Here is a 26,789-nt window from a genome sequence, read left to right as displayed (position 1 = left end):
GGTATTATAGAGGGCACGGATTGCATGGAGCACTGGGTGTGGTGCAAAAATAATGAATACTGTTATGCTGAAAATAAAAAATAAATTTAAAAAAAAAACCTTTAAAAATTCAATATAGTGTGAAACAATACTGTATTTCAAATAATCAGAACCTTAAATGGCTGGTAGGTGTTATGAAGGAGAGCACTTGTGATGAGCACAGGGTGTTGTATGGACGCAATGAATCACTCAATTCTACACCTGAAACTAACAGTACACTGCATGTTAACTACCTGGCATCTAAATAAAAACTTGAAAATAAGGGGGGAAAACTGCAAAATAAAATCCATCATACATACCCAGAGAAATCCCCATTTTTCTTGAATATATGTTCTCCACATTCCAAAATATATATTTTAAAATAAAGCTATAATAATGGAGTAAGCTTACACCAGACCTCTTCCCCTGAAATAATAAATTTAAACTTCAACAGATTACATAAAAACAACTATCTGCAGACAATGGAGACTGAAGAAGAAAAAAGAAAAGAAAACCCAACGGGCAGATTATGAAGAAGACCCAAGGTTTTTAAAAAGGGCACAACACAAGGATATAATCCAAAATTGCTCAGTATACTTCAAAAAAAAATAAAATAAAAAGGAAAAGAAAAGAAAATTGTGACCTATTCTCAAAAGAAAAAACCACAATGGATACCAATCCATAGACTATTTTGATTTTGGAATTGGCAGAGAAGAAGAATTTTAAAGGAACTATTATAACTCCGTTTAATGAGGAAAAAGAAAATATGCTCACAGTGAAGAAGACAGCAATATCTCACCAGAGAAAAGAACTATTTAAAGAAACAAATGAGAAAGAACAAGATGGATGTCTTAAAAATACTTCTAAAAACTTAAAAGGCAATATCTGAAAAACAATTCATTGGATGAATGAATTTTACCCCTAAAAACACAATGTGGACAAGAGAAGGTGAAGTCAGTAAAACTCAAGATAGAACAGTAGAAATTATGTGAAGACCATATACATAAAAGTATGAAAAAACTAGCAGAGCTTCAAGGACTGCAGGCTCTATACCAAAAATTGGATACATTCTAAGATGTATCCAGCTGAAGCCACAGAAAGAGGGAAGACTGAAAAGGACAAAGAAAGCACTTGAAAAAAATGATGGTCAGAATGTTTCCTACTTTGTTAAAAGATATAAATTCACAAATCCAAGAAGTTTAGTAAACTCCAAACAGGATAAATATGAAGAAAACTATGCAATGGACATCCTGGTTAAGCTGCTGTAAGCCAAATATAAGGAGAAATCATCAAAGTTCTAAGATAAAAACAACATACTGCATGACATACAGAGGGATAATAGTTTAAATGACAGCTGATGTTCACCAGAAACTATGGAGGTTAGAAAATGCTAGAAAACTACTGGAAAACAGAACAAAAAAAAATATTAAACCAGAATTCTATATACACTCAAAATATCCTTCAAATATGAAGGCACAATAGATACATTTTCAGATACAGGAAAATTAGGAGAAATTCATTTCTAGAAGAACTGTATCTCAGTACATAACAAAAGAAGTCCTTCAGGATGAAGGAAAATGTTAATGTGGATAATGTGGATCTTTCAATTTCTTTAAAATATATATGATTTCAGCAAAAAATACATTTTCTTGTGGGTTTTTAATGTATATAGATGTGACATACATGACAATAGCATAAAGGATGGGGAACAAATAAAGTTACATGGTAGTAAGGCATCTACATTTTACATAAAGTTGTATAATATTAACCCTAACTACACTAAAATATTAAGAATATATATTGTAATCCTTAGAGAATGCACTAAAAGCAACAGGACAATGATATGCAGTTGAAAAGCCAATAGATTAACAAAGAATTCTTAAAATTTTTCAAACAATCTGCAAAAAAGGCAAAAAAAAAGTATAAGAGGAAAGAAAAAGAGACAAATAAAAAATAGATAATAAAATTATAGTTCTAGGGGTGCCTGGGTGACACAGTGGGTTAAAGCCTCTGCCTTCGACTCAGGTCATAATCCCAGGTAGGGTCCTGGCATCGAGCCCCGCATCAGGCTCTCTGCTCATCAGGGAGCCTGCTTCCTCCTCTCTCCCTGCCTGCCTGTCTGCCACTTGTAAATAAATAAATACATACATAAATAAATCTTTTAAAGAAAAATAATAATAAAATCAAATAATAGTTCTAAACTCAATAATACCAATAATTACACTAAGTGTTAATAGATTACACAACAATGAGAAAACAAAGATCATCAGAATAGATGTTTTAAACTAAATGCTGTCTAAAAAAAATGGGAAATGAATGTGAAAATGAAATGAGGAAAGGGAGAGAAAACATCTCAATCTAACAAAACAGTGGAGGTAAAGCAGAAAATTAGAACAAATGGAAAACAATTAGGCAGTAAAAATAAATCCCATTATCAATAATGATATTAATAGATTAAATCTTCAGTTAAAGTACAAAAATTGGCAAATTGGATTAAGAAAAACAGATATCCCACTACATGCTGTTATAAGGGACATACCTAAAACATAAGTAATTAAAAAGAGAAATACCTGGAAAATACTAACCAAAAGAAAAATCTATCCAAACCATACAAAATAGAATTTAAGGCAAAAAGAATTACTAGCAATGAAGATACTGCCTCTCTCTTCTTCTCCCTCTCATTCTCTCTCTATAGAGACAGACTATATTAACAATAAATAGTTCAAATTACCTGGAAGATAAAACAATTCCAAACTCGAGGTACTTAAAAATTCTAAACTTGTATGCAGCAAATAACTATTTCAAAATTAAACACTTATAAAATTAAGAAGAAATTAACAAATCCATCATTGTGTTAGGAAGTTTTGACACACCTTGTTCAGTAACTGATAGATCTAGCAATTTAAAACTCAATAATGATACATAAAATTTGAATAGCATAATAAATTAGTTTGATCTAAGGGACATATAAAATATGCATGCAATGCATGCAAGCTACAGTTGGAGCAAACATGTTCTTTTCAAGTCCACACAGAACATCTCTGTAAACTGATCATGTACTAGGCCATAAAGTTAGCCCAACAAATGTCAAAGGACTGGTATCATATTCTTTTACCATAGAACAATTGAATTTTAAAAATTAATAATTTCCCAAAAAAAGTCACCTAAAAAATTAAAATCATATTTTAAAATAGCTAATGGGTTACATTAAAAAAAAAACCTTCAAATTTAATAACAAGATAACTAAATAATAAATTTTTTGGAATGTAGGTAGATGAATACCTAAAATCAATAGCCTTAGATGCTTTACACTAGAAAAACTAAAAATTAATAAACTGTTAAAGTAGTCAGAAAGAAAAATGAAAAAACCAAAGGAAAAAATAATAAAAAAACAAATTACTAAAATAGAAAACAAATGTCTAGAAAGGATTAAGAAAGCCAAAAGATAAGATGTTTTGTTTTGTTTTGTTTTGTTTTTTAATAAATGAAAGCAAGAAACCTCTAGTAAAACTCCTGGAAGAAAAGAGAGAGACATAAACAACTGTTCAAATGAAAACAAGGATACAACCACAGATGCTGCTGAGATTTAACAGAAAATAAGATATTTTAAGAATGTTGTGCCAAAAACTTTAAAAACAAAGATTAAATGGAAAAATTCATTAAAAAATAACACTTTCACAAAAGACTTTGAATAGCCAAAGCAACCGTAAGAAAGAAGAGCAAAGGCAGAAGCATTTTATTTCCTGACTGCAAACTATACTGCAAAATCTGGTATTGGCATAAAATCAACACATAGAGCAATAGAACAAAAAATGAGAGCCCAGAAATAAATTCATGTATATACAGTCAATTAATATTTGCCAAGGAGCCAAGAATACCCAGTGAGGGAAAGGGTAAACTCTTCAGTAAGTGGTAATGGGGAAACTGGAAAACCACACACTTAAGAATGAAAGTGCATCCCTATCTCACAGCCCTTACAAAAGTGAACTTGAAATAAATTAAAGACTTAAGTGTAAGACCTAAAACTGTAAGACCTAAAACTGTAAAACTCCTAGAAGAAAACAAAGGGAAAAGCTCCTTGACATTTATCTTGGCAGTAATTTCCTGGACAGGACAAAGGAAACACAAACTACAAAAGCAAAAATAAATAAATGAGACTACACCAAACTATAAGGCTTCTGCACAGAAAAAAGGAAACAACTGATAAAAATAAAAAGGCAACCTACAGAATGGGAGAAAATATTTGCAAATACTATAATTAGTAAGGGGTTAATACCCAAAATATGTAAGATTTTGTACAACTCAACAGCAAAAAAACTCATGATTTTAAAGTGGGTAGAGGAATTGAACAGTTTTCAAAAGAATACATACAGATGGCCAAGAGGTGATATGAAACGGTGTTCAACATAAAAAATTATCAGGGAAATGCAAATTAAGAACCTAAGGAACCTGTGGAACACCATTAAGCATAGCAATATGCACATTGTAGGAATCCCAAAAAAGAGAAAGACAGAAACAGAGAGTATCTGAAGAAACATTGAGCGAAAACCCCAAATTTGATGAGAGGAATAAATACAAACATCCAAGATGCTCCACAAACACCAAGTAAGATCACTTAAAGAGACTCCCACACCAACAAATTAAAATCAAACTTTCAAAAAACAGAATCTTAAAAGCAGCAAGAGAGAACTGACGTGGAATATACAAGGGATCCTCAATAAAGACATATACAAATCTCTCATCAAAAACTTTGGAGGCCATGGGGCACCTGGGTGACTCAGTGGGTTAAGTCTCTGCCTTCAGCTCGGGTCATGATCTCGGGGTCCTGGGGTCAAGCCCCGCATCGGGCTCTCTGCTCAGTGAGGAGTCTGCTTCCCCACCCTCTCTCTGCCTGCCTCTCTGCCTGATTGTGATCTCTCTCTCTGCCAAATAAATAAAATCTTTTTAAAAAACAACAACAACTTTGGAGGCCAGTAGACAGTGGGCCAATGTATTCAAAGGGCTAAAAGAAAAATACTGTGAACCGAGAATCCTGTATCTGGCAAAACAGTCGTTCAGAAGTGAGGGAGAAATTAAGATATTCCCAGATATACAAAAACAGAGTGGAACCTTGTTTCCACTAGACCTGTCCTACAAGAAATACTCAACGGAGTCATGCAGGGTGAAATCAAAGGACATTAGACAGTAATCTTAAGACATATGAAGAAATAAAGATCTCAATAAAGGTAAATACACTGGCAATTATAAAAGCCAGTATTTCTGTAACAAGGGTTTGTAACACTACTTTTTGTTTTTTACATGTTTCAAGAGTCATCATTTTTTAAAAAACAATTAGCCTAAAAGCTAGTATTATTGTAACTTTGGCTGGTAACTCTACATTTGTTTTCTACATAATTTAAGAAACCAATGCATTTATAAAACTTAACCAGTTTATGCTCTACAGTGTACAATGTATAAAGATATAATTTCATAACATCAATAACTGAAAGCAGTGGGGTAGAGCTGTAAAGAAGAAGAGGGTTTTTTATGTTGTTGAAATTAAACTAGTACAAATTTAAATTACAGCATTAAAAATTTATGATGTCAAATATAATCTTGTGGTGAACACAAAGAAAATCACTATAATACATACAAAAAGAAATGAAAAAGGAACATTTCACTACAAAAATCAACTAAACACAAGAGACAACAGTAATCCAGGAAATAAGGGTGAAAAAAACAGGAAGGCCTATAGAAAACAAATAGCAAAATGATGGAAGTATGTTCCTCTTTATCAGTTATTACTTTAATTATAAATTGGTTAAACTCTCCAATCAAAAGACAGAAATTTTAATGGATAAAAACACATGATCCAACCATATGTTATCTGTAACAGACTCACTTTAGATCCAAAGACACAGTGAGATTAAAAGTGAAAGGACAGATACAAATATCCAAAGCAAATAGTAAGCAAAAGAGAGCAGTGATAGCTCTACTGATATCAGACAAAACATACTTTAGGTGAAAAAAGATTTACAAGGGGCACCTGGGTGGCTCAGTGGGTTAACACTCTGCCTTCAGCTCAGGTCATGATCTCAGGGTCCTGAGATCGAGCCCCGAATGGGGCTCTCTGCTCAGCAGGGAGCCTGCTTCCCCCCTCTCTCTCTGCCTGCCTCTCTGCCTACTTGTGATCTCTCTCTCTCTCTCTGTCATATAAATAAATAAAATATATTTTTTTTTAATTTTAAGATTATTTATTTATTTATTTGAGAGAGAGACAGTGAGAGAGATCATGAGTGAGGAGAACGTCAGAGAGAGAAGCAGACTCCCCGTGGAGCTGGGAGCCCGATGTGGGACTCGATCCTGGGACTCCAAGATCATGACCTGAGCCGAAGGCAGTCGTCCAACCAACTGAGCCACCCAGGCGTCCCAATAAAATATTTTTTTAAAAAAAGATTTACAAGACACAAAGAAGAACACCTACATGTTAATGAAAGGTTCAATGCAGCAAGAAGACACAATTATAAACATTTACATACCTAATATCAAATGAGCAAAATCTATGAAGTAAAAGATGAGTGAACTGAAGGAAAAAACAGTTCTACAATAATAGTTGGAAACTTCAATCCCCCACTCTCAATAATGGATAGAACCAGACAGAAGTAAGCAAACAACACAACAAACCCACTAGATAGAATAGACATACAATAAACATTCTACCCAACATCAATATAAACATTCTTCTCAAATTTACCTGGAACATTTTTCAGGATATACCATATGTTAGGCCCCAAATTCTCAACAGACTTAAAAAGAAAGATACCCTATGAAGTATCTTCTCAAGAGGATGAAATCATCAACAGAAGTAAAATTAGAAAACCCATAATTTATGGGAATTAAACAACACACTTTTAAACGACCAATGAATCAAAGAAATCACAGGGAAACTAGAAAATTCGTAGAAATTTAAAAAAAAATCATGCTAGAACTTAGGGGATGCAGTGAAAGCAGTATTAAGAGGGAAATTCATAGCTATAAATGCTTACATTGAAAAACAAGAGAGATCTCAAATCAACAACTCAACTCTACAACTGGCTTTGTCAAGTTAGTTTACAAGATGTCTACAAAGCTAGCAGAAGGAAGGAAATAAAGATTAGATCAGAGATTAACAAAATATAAAATAAAAGAGAAATCAATGAAGTCAAAAGTTGGATTTTTTTAAATCATCAACAAAATCGAGATAACTTTAGCTAGATGGACTAAGAAAAAGAGAGAAGACTCGAGTTACTAAAATGAGAAAGAAAAGTAGGAATATTAGTACTGATTCTTTTTTTTTATTAGTACTGATTCTACCAAAATTAAAAGGATTATAAAGAGAGTACTATGAACAAAAAGTAAACCCAAAAATGGGAGAAAATACTTGAAAATTACATATCTGGTAATGGATTAATATACAGAATATATAAGAATGCCTAATTTTTAAAAAATGGTTAAAACGACATCAAAAATAAAAGTAAAAAATGGGCAAAGGATTTGAACAGACATTATCTGCAAAGAAGATATACAAATGGCCAATAAATACATGAAAAGATGCTCAACATAACTAATCATTAAGAAAATGCAAATCAAGATGAATGGATAAGGAAGATGTGGTCCATATATACTATGGAGTATTATGCCTCCATCAGAAAGGAGGAATACCCAACTTTTGTAGCAACATGGACGGGACTGGAAGAGATGATGCTGAGTGAAATAAGTCAAGCAGAGAGACTCAATTATCATATGGTTTCACTTATTTGTGGAGCATAACAAATAGCATGGAGGACATGGGGAGTTAGAGAGGAGAAGGGAGTTGGGGGAAATTGAAAGGGGAGGCGAACCATGAGAGACTATGAACTCTGAAAAGCAATCTAAGGGTTTCGAAGGGGCGGGGGGGGGGTGGGAGGTCGGGGTACCAGGTGGTGGGTATTATAGAGGGCACGGATTGCATGGAGCACTGGGTGTGGTGCAAGAATAATGAATACTGTTATGCTGAAAATAAATAAATAAATTAATTAATTAATTAAAATGCATATCAAAATTACAATGAGATACCACCTGCATACCAATTAAAATGGCCACTATCAGGAAAACAAAATAAATGTTGGCAAAGATGGGGAGAAACTCAAGAACTTGTGCATTTTTGGTGGGAATGCAAAATGGTTCAGGCACTATGGAAAACCTTGTGGTACTTCCTTGAAAAACCAAAGATCTATTTACCATATAATCTAGCAATTCCACTTCTGGGTATATCCCCAAAAGAACTGAAGACAGGATCTCAAAGAGATATCTTTATACCCATGTTCAGAGCAGCACTACCATCAATAGCTAAAACATGGGAGAAACTCAAGTATCCATCAAAAGGTAAACAGATTAATCAATGTGGCATTTACATATATACATTTACATATATACATATATAATGGACTATTATGTGGCATGAAAACGAAGGAAATTCTGACTCCTATAACAGGGATGAACCTTGAGGACATCTACTAAGTGAAAAAAGCCAATCATAAAAAGGCAAATACTGCATGATTCCACTTATATGAGGTCCTCAGAATAGTCGAAATCGTTGAGACAGAAAGTAGATTAAGTAGCTGCCAGACACTGAGGGTGGGGACGGGGAAGTTACTGTGGAATGGCTGTAGAGTTTCAGTCTTACAAGATGAAAACTGTTGCAGAGATGAATGGTAGCAAGGGCTGCAAGACAAGATGAATGTGCTTAATGTCACTGAACCATTTTTGAAAATGGTTAAAATAGTAAATGTTATGTGCATTAAAGAAAAAATGCTATGTGCATTTTATCACGAGGAAAAAAAAATTTTTAATTAAATACAGATTATTTTTACAATTTGTTTTTTGAAAATTTTTAAAAGGTGCAGATTAGCAAGCTGGACCAAGCACTGTATGAATACAACGAAGTTGGACTTATATCAGAAATGTAAGGCTGATTTAATATTGGGAAATAAGATTAAAAAGAAAAGAAATACAAGATTATGTCGACAGATGAAGTCTGATAAACTTCAACATCCATTCATGATAAAATTCTTAGAAAACAGGGAACAGTAGGTAATCTCTCAAACCTGATAAATTCTGGCTACGACAATAAAATCCTAGGGCAAAGATCACACTTAAAAGTGAAATGCTGAAAGCACTCCCTTTGAGTGCAGGAGCAAGACCAAGATGGCTGATATGATCCCTTCTACCAGCATGTATTAGAAGGTTCTTAGAGCTATGACAGTAAGATAAGAAACCTTATTTTAAAAACAAAAGATACAAGGATTAGGAGGAGGAGTTAAACTATTGGTATTTGCAGATGATAATGACTGGTTACTAAAAAAGTAATGAGGATAAATTGAGTATTTAGTAAGATTTTAATAAGATTGTCTGCAACAAAACTCAGCAGACAAAAGTTAATGGAGATAACACATTCACTAGGATGGGTAGAACCAAAAACTCAGATAATGATAAATGTTGGCAAGGATGTGAAGAAGTCAGAACTCTTCTACAGGGCTGGTAAGAATGGAAAGTGGTGCAGTCCCTACGGAAAACAGTCTGACAGTTCCGCAAATGAGTAAACACAGAGTTATCAAACGACTCAGCAATTCCACTCCCAGATATATGCCCAGAAAAACAAAAGCATATATCCATACAAAAACTTGTACATGAATGTGGTAGCAGCACCGTATATAGCGAAAGATGGAAGGAATTCAAGTGTCCAGCAACAAATGGATACACAAAATGTGTTACATCCATATAATGGGAGCATAGAAAGGAATGAAGTACGAATATATGTTACAACATAGATGAAGCTTGAGAACATTAGGCCAAGTGCAGGAGGTCAGTCACAAAAAACCACATGTTATATGATTCTATTTCTCTGAAATGTCCACAACAGATTAAACATACAGAGCAGAAAGTGGCTTAGTGGTTGGTTAGGACTAAAGAGGAGGAAGAGATAGTGGAGGGAGAGCTAAAAGGTACAAGGTTTCTTTGTGAGGTGATGAGAATATTCTAGAACTAACTATACTGATAGATCTGTAAATACACTAAAATAAACTGAATGGCACACCTTCAATTAAGGAATTATATGGTATGTGAACGACTTTTTTTAAAAAGTTGACTGTATTTCCATATACACAAAAAATTATTTATTAGAAAATATGGCTGGCTGGGTGATGGACACTGGGGAGGGTATGTGCTATGGTGAGGGCTGTGAATTGTGTAAGACTGATGGATCCCAGACCTGTACCCCTGAAACAAATAATACATTGTATATTAATTTTAAAAAGTGTTTTACTTTATAACATATCAGAATGCAAGAAATGGAGAAACATATACAATTTTACTAAGAAGAGATTAAGTAAATGAAAGGTAATGCAATTTTCATGTATTAGAAACTTCAATATGATAAAGATTTCAGTTCTCCTCAAACGACTCTACAGGCTAACTCCAGTTTCAAACAACATCCCAATGGAACTCTCCTATAATATTTGAGAAGCCGATTGTTAAACTGACAATGAAGAGGCCAAAACACTATGAAAAAGAACAAGAGGAGAAATGTACTTTTATAGCTAAATGGCTTCTTGTCAAGCTAGGATAATGAAGGCCTAGAGGTCTTAATGTAGGGAAAGAGGAGAGCCCCGAAAGAGATCCATGTGTAGTACGTTAAAACTGGGTCTATACGCAGCAAGCGTGCTAGATCGAACTGGGTATGTGTACCTCACATCCTACACAAAATCAAATCTAGGTGGACTCGTAGACTTAAATGTGTTTATTAACCTTTTGGAAGACAATGTGGAATAGCAGGAATATTCAGAAGAGCAATGAGGCAAGACTAGTGCTCACACAAGAACATGTTATAAAGAATCATTAAAAACAATGTGGTACTGAATGACACACAAGCAGACAGAATAGAAAGTCCAGAAATACATTACGGTATATGTAGGAATTGAGTATGGTAAAAGTGGCATCTCAAAGGAGTAGGAAACGATGAAATTTCTTTTAATTTTATTTACTTATTTGAGAGAGAGAAGGAGAGATAAAGCATGAGCAGGGAGAGGGAGAAGCAGACTCCCCACCAAGCAGGGAGCCCAATGCGGGCTTGAACCCAGGACTCTGGGATCATGACCTGACCTGAAGACAGACACTTACCCAACTAAGATATCCAGGAGCCCCAGAAATAAACTTTTTAATCAAAAATGTTGGGACAACTAGGTAACTATCTGGGGGAGAAGGGACTAAATTGGCCCATAAAATCACACTACATAGCACATGAAATAAAAATGCATCAGAAAGAGAGAGAATAAAACCACAAGAGTACTGGAAGAAACATGGGGAAATTACTTTATAACCTTGGGGTAACTCAAAATATACAGGCCATTAAATCTGATAATACAACTATGTAAAAATTTTAAAATTCTGCACGGTAAAAACACCTAAAGCCAAGTCAAAATACATTACACTAAGTAAAATGAGATGTTTACAAAGGGCACTTATATGAAGTATCCAAATAAACAAATTCATAAAGGCAGAACTAGAGAATACAAGTTACCAGAGGCTGAGAGAAGGAGGAATGCGGAGTGATTTCTTAATGGGTATAGAGTTTCTGGTTGAGATGATGAAAAAGGTCTTGAAATAGATAGTGGTGATGGTTTCACATCACAGTAAATGTATTTAATGTCACTGAACTGTACACCTATAAATGCTTAAAATGGTAAATACTGTTACGTTAATCTTACCACAATTTTTAAAAATGAGGGCAACCAGGCAAAAAGGACTAAGGACAAATGAGAGTTCCAAGAAGAGAACATTTGCATCTCATATCACAAAAGTGTTTACTTCCTTAACACATAAAAAGGAAACTGGAAAAAAAACAATAATCCAATTTTTAACAAGACAAAGGTATACAGTTCAGAGAAAATTACAAATCGCCCTTAATCATATGAAAGATGCTTCACCTCATTCATAAGAGAAATGGAAATTTAAACCATACTGAAACATACTTTTCACCTCTCAGACTAGAAGAAAAATTTAACAACATAGTCTCATGTCAAGTATATTAAAAAAGTCACTCTCCTACTCTACCTGATAAGAATATAAATTGTTGGGGCGCCTGGGTGGCTCAATGGGTTAAAGCCTCTGCCTTCGGCTCAAGTCATGATCCCAGAGTTCTGGGATCGAGTCCCACATCAGGCTCTCTGCTCAGCGGGGAACCTGCTTCCCCCTCCTCTCTCTCTGCCTGCCTCTTTGCCTACTTGTGATCTCTGTCAAATAAATAATTCAAATCTTAAAAAAAAAGAATATAAATTATTATTATATACACTACTTAAGACAATTTAATAATATTTAGAAAAATACAAATGCATGGACCTTTTCACCAAGCAACCCCACTTCTGGGAATCTGTCCTATCGATTTGCTAGCACATGTGGGAAACATACATGGACAAGGTTATCACAGCATTATCTGTAATAGTAAAAAGTTAGACACAATCCAAACATATATCAGTAGGAATCTGGTTAAATAAATATAATGGAAAATTATGCACTGTAAAAAAAAAAAAAAAAAAAAAACAGAAAAAGCACTTCTCTACTCAGATAAACAAAGAACTCCAAGACATAAATTTAAGAGAATAAAACAAGGTACAGAATAGTGTAAATAGGGCGCCTGGGTGGCTCAGTGGGTTAAGCCACTGCCTTCGGCTCAGGTCATGATCTCAGAGTCCTGGGATCCAGCCCGGCATCAGGCTCTCTGCTTAGCAGGGAGCCCACTTCCTTCTCTCTCTCTCTCTCTCTCTCTCTCTCTCTCTCTCTCTGCCTGCCTCTCTGTCTACTTGTGATCTCTGTCAAATAAATAAATAAAATCTTAAAAAAAAAGAATAGTGTAAATAGTATTTTTTATATAAAAATGGAAGGGAAATATGTATGTTGTATAAAGAAATTCTGGAAAGATACACAAGAAAATAATACAAATAGCAGTGGGAGGCAGGGGATGGAGTAAGGAGGCAACAGAAGTGGAGGGACAGAATGGAAATGAGATATTTTACTGTACTTTTTATTATTCTGCTTTGAGATATAGAAATGTTTTTCTTATTATAAGTTATTTTAATGACTTCATAAGGGTTTCTAAGTCAAAGATATATGCATTAGTCAACTCAAATGACACAACATGCATTTCATTACATTTATGCCTTTTATCTCAAAGGAAAAAACCCTAAACTTTTCTCTAGTTAATTATAAGTGTGAAGTTTTTAAAGAGGAAGTATACTGATGTCTGTAACTTACTCTGAAATGCTTACAAAAATAAGACAGATCAGTGCATGGATAGAGGGATGGATACATGAGAAAGCAAGTACAATAAAACGTTCACTGTAGAATCTTGGTGGCAGGTATAGGAATGTTCCGTCTAAAATTCAAGAAAAGCCAAGTATGGCAGACTTTTACAAACCAAAATCAAAATAAAGCTATTATTTGGATCCTATACATCCAAATATATTAATGTACTCTGGCTGTAAAACTAAAAGCTGTAGTAGAAAGCATTTCCCAACTCAACAAAAGCAAGCATTTATTATTTGCCAAGCCAATGGGGAACAGGAAGGGCAAACAGGACAGACTTGAAGGAATCCTAAGGATCATCTAGCATTAGCCCCTTCGTTTTTACAAAAAAGATACTGAGGACCTGAAATGACCTGTGGGGAACTCAAAAGTGTTCTGTGTCAAATTTAGGAAGGGAAAAACAATGGCAGCAGAAAAATCATTTTTTTTCAGCTATAATCCCTGCTATAGTAAAATTCAGCTTTTATAGAATTAGAGACAAAATATATTTCCATGGAAACAATATTCCCAAGTATCCATGTGGGGCTGAGAAGTATGCTTTTCTATGCAAGACTTCACATCCGAAGTGTACACACAGGATGTGGGGTGAGAGGGTACTAAAAAGCAGAGCTTTACAATCAGACGGGCCTGGATTTGAATTCTGGCTCTACCACTTACTGGATCCTAGCCAGTCTTAGCCCTAGCTAAGCCCTAGTTTTTGATCAGCAAAATGGGAATGATTAAGACCCTATAAATTTGTCAGGAATGTAAAGAAGTACAAGTCATCTAATTCATGGATTCATATATTGGTGGCTACTAAACGTAGGCTTTCTAACATTTACTCATAATTGCATAATGCCCAATAAAAGGCACCACCTCTGAAAGCCTGTCAGTTTCATGAGTAACTTACTAGCAGCTGACTAGGCTGTAAATGGGATCCTACCAAGAGCAGAGGGAAGATGCTATTGATTTCACCATTAACAGGAATTTATTAACTGGTTGACAGCAGCTATTAGGTGCCCTATGTTTGAAGTAAAATAAAAGGTTGCTTGATGGTTTGGGTATTTTTTTTTTAAAGATTTACTTATTTATCTGAGAGTGAAAGAGAGAGTATGAGCAGGAGGGGCAGAGGGAGAGAGAGAGAAAATCTCAAGCAGACTCATGCCAAGAACAGAGCCCAAGGCAGGGCTGCATCTCACCACCCTGAGATCATGGCCTGAGCCAAAACCAAGAGTCAGACACAATTGACTGCACCACCTAGGCTCTCCTTAACTTTTGTTTTTTTAAGGTGTAAAGATGAGTGATCTATTTCTGACTATACAGCCATCAAGCCTGATCAATTACACCATCTCAAAACTGAAGAAATCTCATAGGACCTCCAGCAAGAATCCTCTCCCCAGTAGATCAGATCACATTACATGACTAACTTCTGCCTAAAGCTCTTCTAGTTTAAACCAGCTTCTCACTCGCTATATTATCTGACCCTTCTAATGATCAGAAAGGGCCTTTTTCTCCCACTTAGAATAACCAGGTGATGAAAAGTTAATGATAATGTATAAATGCCAACCCACACCCACCTACTTTTGGAAATAAAAATCTGTAAGTGCCGTTTTCACTTGGGGTTAAGAAAGGATATTCTCTTCAGTAACAATTCCATAATATATAAAAAGTCCAGTTCCAAAAATGCATCTTGAAGCTTGTATTTACATTCTCATAACAATAAACAGCTTAGAAACCTTGCCTTGTATTAATATATATATATAATATATAAAACACAAAGAAAACATACCTGGGATAATATCATTGATGTGCAAGAGAATTGTACTTTCAACACTTGCAAAACTACAAAGCTGCACTCCATCAAATCTGCCATCCCAATTGCCAATAGGATTATCCTGAAATCAAGTAATAGAATAAAGTTTTAAACTCTTCTCAATAAAACGTGAGTATGAACATCTACATTCTCCAGAAAAGGATCTCCCAAAATATTTTACCCTGGCCAATTTTAACTATCTTTTCTAAAAGAAAAAAGAATATATCAGAAAGAATTGCCACAGTAATAAAGTTTTTGGTTTGTTTTTGTTTATTTGGTTTTTGTTTTCATTTTAGTAAAAATGAGATCCAAGAATAATCAAGTTATAGTAAGCTCATAGATGAGCAAGAAATGGAAAGTATTCATCATACTTTACAACACATGCTAGACTACATAACACCCATCTGCAGGGGAAGACTGATTAATAATACATTGTTTCACTCAGAAATCTGCCTCCAATTAACCCTAGCTTGTTCTCATCACTCTTACACTCCCTGAGCACTTAAATATTCCATTTGAACCCCTGTATGCCCTTCTGTACACAGAAAATCTATTTTTTAATGTTCTTTTGACATTGTAGGGATACGCAAGAGTTCCCTCCAAAACAGATTTTTACATTTAATTCTTTTATATTCCAATTAGCACGAAGTAGTACAGTGCTGTTCACAGAGCTAGACTAAGAGATGGGCCAGTCAGACAAGTGCCCTGAGCACCAATGTATATATAACAACATGCTGTCACCAGAAATAGATGAAGAATACTGCGTTTGCCAGAACTTTCCTTTCAAGGATCATACTAGAGAGGGGGAATGTACAGTTGCACAGACCAAATGAAAGGCAGACAAAGGCAGTGGAGAAGCTGGTGGGGCAAACCTCTAGGCAGCCTGCTCCAAGGAAATAAGGTGATCCTCAGGACTGCCAGCTAAGGAAGGGGAAGGCCTACAGGGTTTTCGCCAAGTATGAGGTCCAAACGACCTGAAGCAAGGGAAACTAACCCCAATGACCAGTGGTTTCTTTCTCTAACCCTCCCCCTACCCAGCTCACAATCTCTTCTCCAAGTAAATATGAAAGGTGTGCTTTATCATTAGCTATCCTGAGGGACCCACACATTTTCCTCTGTCTCTAACTTTTCACATGGCAAACGTTCAGTAAATGTTTGTCTAAACATAGTAATGTTTGTCTAATGGATATTAAATGGCATTTCCTAGAATTTCCAAGCACCAGATAAACTGATGCTAAATATTCATACCTTACCAAACAATATGCCTGAGTAGATAAAAATAATCACAAAAACATCGTGAGTACAAGAGTCTATTAGTCACGATCTCTCCTAACTCATTCTAGTGTTTAAAAATTCTGTTTGAGTTTGTTCTTTCTACCTAACAAACTCTTGTCCGTAGTTCCAATCTATGATAAAAATGTTCTCAGATTCTTTCCTCTCCTTCTCTTCATGCCCACAGGTAACATTCAACTTGTCCTATTGGAATGTTTCCATTATGAACAAATAGGACTGTAAGGTAACATTAAAAATGACACAAAACAATGAACAAAAGGGCAAACACTGTAGGATTCCACTTATATGAGGTACCTAGAAAAGGCAAATTCAGAGACATAAAGTGGAATCCTGGCTACCAGCAGATTACTAGCTGAGATGGGTAATGGGAGGTAGCATTTAATGTGGACAGAGTTCCAGTGTGGGATGATGAAAAGCTCTGAAGATGGGGGTGATGGCTGCACAGCACTGTGAATGTAATTAAATGCCATGCAACTATGAACTTAGAAATGGTGAAAATGAGGGACGCCTGGGTGGCTCAGTTGGTTAAGCAGCTGCCTTCGGCTCAGGTCATGATCCCAGCGTCCTGGGATCGAGTCCCACATCGGGCTCCTTGCTCAGCAGGGAGCCTGCTTCTCCCTCTGCCTCTGCCTGCCACTCTGTCTGCCTGTGCTCGCTCTCTCCCCTTCTCTCTCTCTGATAAATAAATAAAATCTTTAAAAAAAAAAAAAAGAAAGAAATGGTGAAAATGGTAAATTGTATGTTACATATATTTTACCACCATGAAAAGAGATAACGAGATACTCTAATCATCTTTTCCTCTAAAGCAATGTGCTCTTCCTCTACGCAGGTTATTTTCCATAACTGATGTTTACACTACTCATTAAAATCAGATCAGCCAATAAGATTTTGCAAAAATACTATAAAAAGAGAACCACAGATTAGCAGGGAGAGAAAACAACCTTTGCAAAAATAAAAGGCATCGGATAACACATTTGCGTGGGTTGGTTTGTTTTTTTTCTGTTTACTGGTCAGCTATCATAGAACAAATTTAAGGATTGAAACATGATTCCAGTTTATTCAAGTTGGAAAAAAGAGTAAGTGTAACTCTATATCTAGACTCCTGTCCCATCTCAATGTTCCTTTATCGAAGATAAATTAGAAGATGTTTTTTAAGTTACTCCATTAGTCCATTTTAAATATTCAGAGTGCTTAATTTGTACCTAAAATTGGTCATAAAACTGACAGACCCACAAAGAGAATACACTCCAAAAGTTTCTTACCATGTCCACACCAACAAAATATCCTAAGCTTTCTTTTCCTGGCAAGACATCACAGAATATAACTGTGCCAGACTCTATAGTTTCTCCAAGCTTCAAAGAAACTCTGGAGTTTATTTCCAGAGGGGGAAGTTCCATCTGCATTGTGTCCCCTGGACCTGCAAAATCACTTTCCAATCCATTGTCATCATCTTCTAGGATTTCTAGCTTGTCCAACGCAACAAATACGCCACAGTCTTCATCACACTGAAAAAGCTGTTTCCCTTGATATATCCCATCAGTGAAACCTTGGCCACGACCTTCTTCCTAGTTTTCAAATGAGAGGGAAAAAAAATGATTGATAGATAAAGAGATGGAGGAAGATGACCCATAAGAAAAAAGATCCACTCTGGGGATTTCAGGGAAATCACTGGGAAAATTCTAAATGACACATACAAGAAATATAATTATTAGCAGCTGCTGTTGAACTGAGTGTCTAAAAAAGAATAAAGAGGAAGCTGTATCTGATGCTGAAATATAATTAATTAACTAATTAATTAAATTTAAAATCATAATTCCACTGTGAGAGAGCCTGGCTAGATTCTGCACTGTGATTAGAACAATAATTTTGTCATAAAAAGAAAATTTTACTTTAAAGGAACAATAATATTAGCTCCATTTACTGAGTACTTACTATATATGCCCGACACCAGGCTGACTCTTGAATCAGCATATCACAAAAGCACCTCCGCTATCCAAAAACCAGGTACATACTGGTTTCGCTATTTTACAGATGAGGAAGCAGATTTAGAGAAGTAGGTTGGATAAGTAACCTGGCAGCCCAGCTATTAAATAGCATAACTGGGATTCAAACCTCTGATTGTTTTACAATCACTGTTTTAAAAATTTAATCACTAAATAAGACATGAGATTCTATATGCAAGAATGTAAAAATGTAACTAACATTTAAGTTCTTGAGAATTAATATTAATTATGGAAATGTATCACAAAGTCCTTAGTTCTCTCTTTAGTAGAAATAAATTCCAAGATGATTTTCACATAATTATGAGGGACGACCAAACCACATTTAAGTAGTTGCACCTTACTTTTCTAAAATCTTATAGCTACTTTTCATTACTTAATAACACACACACTAAGAAAAACTGAGAAACCTACAGATGCTAATGTCACAAGATAATTAACAATTTGTGAGGTGAGTAATTCAATTATAACTGGTAGAGTTCATTTTAAACACAGACAATGTTAAAATTTCTAATATGTGAAAGCCTTGAATAGTTACATGACCGGTGTATTTCCTACTATAGTAGGTCATTTTATAAAAAGTTCTCAATGTATCTATCATCTTTGCATTATCTCAATTTATCATTAGGAAGTAAGTCCTAAGAATTATGAATATTAAAAATTACAGAAGATTTCTGGAAAACGTTTTTGTTGTATTTAAAGGGGAAAAAACAATACATGTGGGCATACAAATATACACAGAAACACACACACAGCCCACTAAAACGGTTTATCAAACTTACCAGTAATTCTACTCCAAAGAATATTCCCGACACTGTCCTCTCTGCTAATAAGGGTCCTCTGAAGCGCACAACTCCAGGAAATTTTTCTTCCCCAGATCTCAGCTGTACTTTCACAGGGCAGCCCACATCTATCTGGAGGCCTTTACTTAGTCTGTTTCTGTTCTTAAACAGGCTGAACCTCTCTTCACAATTGGTAATTGCCAAAAGCAACTCTGTGAACTTTTCATTTATTTCTACGACATCCTTTTCATCAACAAAGAGAACTGCATGTGGTTGCTCTAAAATTTTTAATCCAATCTGATTTTTCTTGCCTTTTGCCGAAGGAATCCTCGAGTGCCCCACAGAACGATCCTGGATATACTGTCCTATACTCCCCTTTGGTACCTTAAGGAGCTTTTGGGTTTGTTTGTCTGTGACACTGCATTCTTGAAGAAGCAAATAAAAAATCCGCTCTTCCCAGTAGGGTGAAGTTACTTTTTCTTGGCTCCATAAGCCTGAACTCATTGTGACATTAACTCCAAAATATTAACTCAAAAAAAATGGAACTACTAAGTTTGTAGTAAAACCGCAAAGGATAAATTCACTGGCAGTCCCAAAGCACGTTTTTAGCAATTTGGTGTCCATGCTGTAAAAAGACAGCAAAGCAAAATGCCTGGAGGACAAGCAAAGAGAAACTTTACACTTTATTCTACATGAGCTAAAATTAAGATTAAAGACTTCTTAAGATCTCATTCTATTAGTAAAAACACACACATAAATGAAATACTTTCAAATGTACCTAAAAAGGTTAAAAGACATACAGTACTTGTATTTTGCATCTTTAATTAAGGAAAGCCAATTGTAAAGTATCTTCAAAGATAATACAACAGTGTTCGTTTCCAAGGCAATGAAATTTATGAAATCAAATTTGAATAACAAATAACATACACATATTTAAATAGATTTTTTTTAACTTTAAAAAATAGCATTTTTAATAGATCCTGCCTAACTTAAATGAATAAGCTTGTATTTTGGCAGAACACACATAAATCAAAAAGGCTGTTATTTCTCTACACAGTTTAAGTAAAAAGTTACCCACCCTAATTATTATGATAAACTTCTTTTATCAAAAAAATGATGAATCATATTCTGAAAGCTTAACCATGATTCATTTATCTATGTTCCATATTTCAATAATGGATCATTTATTTGCTCTCCAATTTCATTTCCTTCATCATGCACATTTTGCCCTTAGATAAGCAGATGTTAATCACATTAATCAGAGCCATCATTTAATTTCTCAAAATCTCAAATAGTTTAAATCTGATTATAGTAAAGATGCCTTTAAAAATCAATTCTGTAGCCACTAAAACTTGGACTACATAACAAGGAATAAAACTGTAATACAGTAACAAATATCGAACTTTTTATACCACAATTTTTAACTATGTCATCCTTGAAACAAATACAAAAAGATCATTACTTTTTCAGTTTCAAATTTTCATCTAAAACTTTTACAATACTAATCTTTCACAATTAAAATAACCTTCTCAACCTTACTTTAACTGATGGTTAAAAATGATACAATTTCATCAAATCAAATTAAGATTAAATTAATTATCTTACTGAAAAATTTTTTTATGTATTCTGGGTCACATGAGTGTGGCCATTTGGTTTCTAAATACAGTTACTCATTCCATCCTTCTTTTTGGGGAGGGGGGCAAGGAGGGGTAGAAGGAGAGGGAGAGAGAGAGAATCTAAAGCAGGCTCCATGCCTAGCAGAGCCCGATGCAGGGCTCAATCTCATAACCCTGAGATCATGACCTGAGCTGAAATTAGGAGTCAGATGCTTTACCAACTAAGCCACCCAGGTGCCCCTCCATCCTTCTTTGAGGTAGAAGTATCCATTTCATTCCATTTCACACCAGCAGTTGAGAGCACTACCATATTTATCTATTTTATTCTTGGAATTTAGAAATAAATACTCCTAAAACTAAAGAACCACATTTTGAGTTTAATATTTGAACTTAATGATAAATAATCTGGCAAATCTATACGTGGACTGTGTCCTTAGATAATGATGTACTCTAGAATTGGTCAAGTGCTTTTAAAAGTCTGTCCCCCCACAACCCAGAATGAGACATGCAAGTTACCTGAGACAGGATGAAAAGTTTGGCATCTCTTTAAAACAACATTATTGAAATATCGTGTAACACTTAGTAAAGGCAGGGGAAGAGCTGGTGTAAAGTGGTTCTCGCTCTCTCGCTCTTTCCCCCCCCTTCTTTATAATGTGTTTGTCTTAATTCCACTTGAGGGCACTGTTACTTCAGCAGGAACAGAATCAATTTATATTTGTCACTTACATAAAACACCTGTGGAAATCCCTATCTTGGCACCATCATAAACCCCGAAATCCCTCACTGAAAGCTACCCAGAGACCTAAACCCTCAATTTGGCTGTATTCCTTTAAAGCGCCAAAATGATTGATTTGTTATTTCTGACTTAAAATTCTTCTCAAATGCCAACAAGTGTTCTTTTCTTGAATCCTCAAATTATCAATATGAATATAAGCTCTCATGTACTCTCAAGACGCAAAGATGTTTGTGACTTTGTTAAAAGGCTTGACGTTATGCTTTCTGAGTTTCTGGGTCTGCTTTCTACAGATTTATAGTCTCTGATTTTCCCTTGCAATCAGCCATTTTCTGTGGTTTCCTACAGGGTACATTTGACTCATTCTGTGGCCTTGTTGCTTTCTACCTTACTCCTTCTAACCAGTTCTGAGAAGCCAGAGAATGAATAAACAAAATAACTGAAAGAGGTATACATAAATTCTGAACAGCCTTCCAGGAGTGAAGCACAGAGGCCTGGCTCCATGGACAGGGTCTGGGTTACTCCCAGAAGGCTGAGATGGTCACAAAGAAATTTCTGAAAAAGGGAGTTGTTTTGTTCTCTTTATAAATGTATTTAAATATTTTTGGCCAAAATATTGCTTTTCAAGTATGGTAATTCTCTTTAGAAAAGAAATTACTTTTTAAAATTCCTAAAAATTTTATCTTCAAATAATAGGAACATCCCTGAATCTTAATATTGTATGCCCATGATTTCTACTCCATTGGCTCCCCAGCTTAACAAGTCATGTCATGATGGAAAACAAAACCAGTGGGTAAAGAAATATGACCAAGATGAAATTAAATTACTGTATGTAATGCATTAGGACGCTATGGTTTATATGAATTTGGTTACAGAAGTGTTTTTTGCTAATCGTTTAAGAAACAGTCCACAGTAAAATTTAATATAACTCCTTTGGATTATAAAAAAAGGTGGAAGGCAATTTACCAATCATTATTAAGAACCATCTTTTACAGCGAACACTCGGGAGCAGCTTTGCTCTAACCTGCATTAGCGGAAGGGGGAGAGGCCTTCACCTTAATAAGCGCAGGGGTCATGTCAGACCACTGGAGCAGCAAGAGCAAAAGTTTATAAAACATGTAAAAAGCATTATCCAAAAATAAAAAGGCTGTGGTCTTTCCTCTTTCAGAAAGCACACATTAAGAGAGAATAACTTCGGAATTACCATGTTAAACAGTGATTCTCTTCATTGCAACTGATAGTTTGAGAAAGGTGAATGGAGAATTTTACGACCCCAGAGCTATACAAGATAATAAACTTAATGGTAGTGAATATCTCAATATACTGCCATTACAGCAGAAATAGGTTAATAAAGGGACTTTCTTCCACTGCAGAAATGAGTAGAATGACAACGTTCTTTCACTGGATATGCACGACAGTTAGACTGAGTCTTAAGAACCCCAAGCAGTAAAATCTAAAGACGACATGGGAAAAATTCAAAAGCCATTGTCAACGAGTTCTTTATCGATCAAGGTTTCTCAGTTTGTTTAGTATTTTTGTGCACTCAGCACAGTGTTAGATGCTGAGAAGTATGGCATTTTTAAAGTATGATAAGTGCCCTACTTTATGTTCTCTTACTACCTTTCAGGTCTAATTGGTTTAAAATTGCCTCTAATTGCACTTTGAATGTAAATATACCACAAGTGATTCATCTAAATGCCTTCACTTTTTTCAGGCTGGAAAATTGAGTGATTATGAATATCCTGATCATTACTCTAAGTACTGAATGAAAATTACCAAAGAGATGGAATGCAATGATATATTTAACCCTAAACCATATTGAACAGAAGGCCTTTCCTTTGACAACATTTGAGATGAGGGACTGGTTCAAGGTCACAAAGACTTGAAAGTGTATCTGGTTATCTGAGCTTGTTGAGGGTCTAGATTCTGAACAAAGGAGAGTTTAACTGTATTAAAATAAAGCCATTAAACCAAGACACAAATACTTATCAGTTTCCTATCAATGCAATGAAAAGATGGTCAAGAAATGTGTTTTATACAAAAATATTAAAGGTCAGAATTACCTCTTTCTAAAAGATAATATACAGTACACACAAACAGCATTAACTACATACAACTGACAATCGTTATCTAGAAAGTACAATGTCTTTTTAATTCCCAAGCTATCAGGTTATACTGCTCAAAGAACCTCACTAGAGAAAACAAAGAAAGATCTAATTCAAGAACATTTTTGCATCTTCTCAAATATCCCAACTAAAAACCACAGAAGACTATCTAAATCAGAATAAAACTTACAGTACGAAAATACTGCCCCCAATTATAAGTGGCAAAGAGACAGAAGGTCAGCGTGAATGCCAAAGAAAGAAGACACACAGGTCTTTTTCCAAAAGCTTCTAGATAGCTAGAATAATCACCATTTTAAGGAAGAATCTCTCTCACTAAAAGAATAACTTGTTCTACCACTAAACAGCTAAAAACAGAAAAACAGAGATTCCATGACCAGAAAAGAGTCAGCTTTATCTTTCCACACCTACTATGTCCCAAGTGCACAAGTATTCCATTCCTAAAACAAGCGGGATTTATAACGTTAAAAAAAGAGTCTGGCTCCCGTATCTGCATGTATATTCACGGCAGAACAGGGAACCCCGCAGTCTCCCTAGAGTTGAGCCCCGCCACTACACTTCCAAACTGGGAACTCCCACAAGTCCTTCATCTTCGTATTCCTAGTGCCAAACCACTGCCTAACATGTAAGGGGCATTCAGTATGTGTAAAATGAACGAATGATCTGGTTAACTCAGGTGATAAAAGTGAAAGCCAAAAATCCATTTCCTCATCCTAATTGTTTAAGTGATTAAAAGCTTATCTTCCAGCTTAAAAAGGAAATATATACATATATACATAAAACTTCGAATTAATGAAGTCACAGTTAATGTTTACCCCCACTGCATTGCTACACACATGAGAAAAACAAGAGAAATTTCACAATTACAAAAACAAGTTGTTGTGAGGTTCCTCTGAAGCTGGTTTCCTAGGTCTTCACACCATGTGTGATGCCTATAAATTCTGTGTAACCCGGGAAAATACCTTGACAAATTTAAGAAGAAACTGTGGAAATCAGGAACAAAATTCTCATCATTCGATGAATAGGATAATTACTCCTTTCTCTCTTCTTATGATAAGGACTTTGCCAAGTCAAGCGAAATCACAGTTCAGGCATGTCGGACCATAATAAAATCACTGCTGCTGAATGTGTGCTTTATATAATAGTGCCCTGGTCTTAATCAGCTTTCCACAAAAGTTGCCATCCACAGGAAGGCTTCTTCAGGGGAATACTATAACATTTCGCAGCAGACCCTCGCAGAACGTTCTGGGTGATATCAACATTCAACAGCACACCAACGTCCACAAGTATTCCCAGCCATCGTTTTCTCCTAATACTGTTCTAGTTCCAATCCACCCACCACGCAGTGGGGAATTGGCAGCCTAATCCTCAGGGCCATTCAGTCTACTTGGGGCGTGAGGGGGTGTGCAGAAAACCAACACTTGAATGAACACCCTCCCTCAAGGCCCGGATTCTTCTCGGGGAGCCAACGACTGCCAAAGGAACAATCTTATTAAGATCTCTATTAGCCCGAATTCAAAAGCAAGGTAAGGAATGCTTCTTCGCTGAGCTAAGGATACAACTTTCCAGGGAGAACTGGGGAAAGAGGATGGCGGCGGGGGTGGTGGGCGCCGAGAGACTGAAAGGCTCGGTGGCTGAAAGATGACAACCATCCTAAAACATGCAAATGCCACAGGGTGGAATAGAAAAGATGCCAAGTACATGAATAACCGGGCAGCTGACCCAGCTGAGAAACCAATCCAGGAACACTCTCTTCTGTCAAGACTTCCTGATCTCCCCACGGATCGTTAACACGATGAACAAGGAAAACCGGAGGACGGAAAAGAATACCTTGTTTCGACAGAGCACACCTTTCAACTCAACAACTCCAGGTTGTGGTGGAGCACCATCCTCACCCTGGAAAGGGGGAAACTGAAAGAAAAAGCAGAACACGCCATTAACGAGGCCAGAACCCTGACAGCTCCTCCTGGACAGGAGCCACAAACACCCCGCAAAGCGACCGATCGATACGCCCCTGGGCTACGAGAGAGAAGATATTACAGTCCAGGCCAACAGGGGAGGCCCGTGCCTCAGTTTCCCCATCTGTACATGGGGGCCGGCGGAGAAGACGGGTCTCCTGCGCGGCTCCCACCCCGAGTCCTCCGTCTTCCGGAGGTCCCGGCGGCGGCGACCACGCTCCCACCGCTCCGGAGCCCTCTCAGGAAGCCCGGGGTGGGGGGTTGGGGGGGGATGCCCCGGGGGTGGGGAAGCTCGGGCTGACGTCAGCGGGCTAAGCACCCCGCGGGCCTGGCCGGCTCCCGGCCAGGGCAACTAACGGGCCGGCGCCGAGGGCCCGACGGCCGCGGCGGCGGCCGAAGGCGCCCCGAGGCCGGGAAGGGACGCCCGAGAGGACCCAGCCGCCCGCTTCTCGCCGCTTCAGTCGCCCGCTCACTCACTCACCTCCGGCAGCCGGGCGTCGCCCCTTCCCCAGTCTCGCTAGCCCTCGTCCCAGTCCGGCCCCGGCGCCCCACACCCACCGCCTTAATATTTACCTCCGACGCGCGGCCGGGGCGCAGCCGAACCTGCTACCTGGGCCCGCCCCCACCTGCCCCGCCTCCGAGCCTCCCGGGGCGGGAGGTGGAGAGAGAGAGAGAGAGAGAGAGTGGGAGCGGGGGCGAGGGGCAACCGCCGAACTGACCAATCGCAGCCCGAGATGCGTTCCTGTGCACGCTCTGATTGGGCATCCCTGTGACAGACCTTCCTCCAATGGCTGCCGGCCCGGAGCCGGCTGAAGGGACTTTCCGCTCCGTCAAGCTCGGTCGAGCAAAAGGGAAAGCGGAGGGAAGGGAAGGAGGAGCGGAGGAGGTGGGCGGGGAGATCTGGCTGATTGGGCAAGAGGCTGCGGATGCCGCGTCACCATTGGTAGACACCGGAGCCGGGGCGGGGCGCCGTGCTACTCCCGGCTCCACCTCCCAGGCCCGGGTCCTGGCGCTTGACTTAGCTGTCAAAACTCCTGCAGGGAGTTTGGGTCTGGGGTGACTCGAGCTGGGAATAGGATTTCAGGATTCCATGAAAAAGCAAAGCTTTAGAATCAGAC

The 26,789-nt window shown here is 37.0% G+C and overlaps 1 protein-coding gene across 6 annotated transcripts in view; it reads right to left on the bottom strand.

Annotated features, from left to right (window-relative positions):
- The window catches only part of CYLD (CYLD lysine 63 deubiquitinase), a 69,416-nt gene extending 43,092 nt beyond the window's left edge, over positions 1–26,324 (bottom strand). For 2 of the 6 annotated variants that reach the window (XM_059383896.1, XM_059383898.1), the window contains exons 1-5: positions 26,153–26,238; positions 25,544–25,624; positions 19,242–19,893; positions 17,722–18,024; positions 15,143–15,248 (exon numbers count right to left, since the gene is read on the bottom strand). In XM_059383896.1, the coding sequence (XP_059239879.1) occupies positions 15,143–15,248; positions 17,722–18,024; positions 19,242–19,745 (913 nt within the window). In that variant the 5' untranslated portion in view covers positions 19,746–19,893; positions 25,544–25,624; positions 26,153–26,238. The other 4 variants (XM_059383897.1, XM_059383902.1, XM_059383900.1 and 1 more) reach the window with 4 other exon arrangements.
- Between the last annotated feature and the right edge of the window lie 465 nt (positions 26,325–26,789).

Source organism: Mustela nigripes, chromosome 17 (genome assembly GCF_022355385.1).
Source record: "Mustela nigripes isolate SB6536 chromosome 17, MUSNIG.SB6536, whole genome shotgun sequence".
NCBI classification, from domain to species: Eukaryota; Metazoa; Chordata; class Mammalia; order Carnivora; family Mustelidae; genus Mustela; species Mustela nigripes.
Note: the sequence above shows the minus strand (reverse complement) of the source record. Positions and strands in the feature narration are given on the sequence as shown.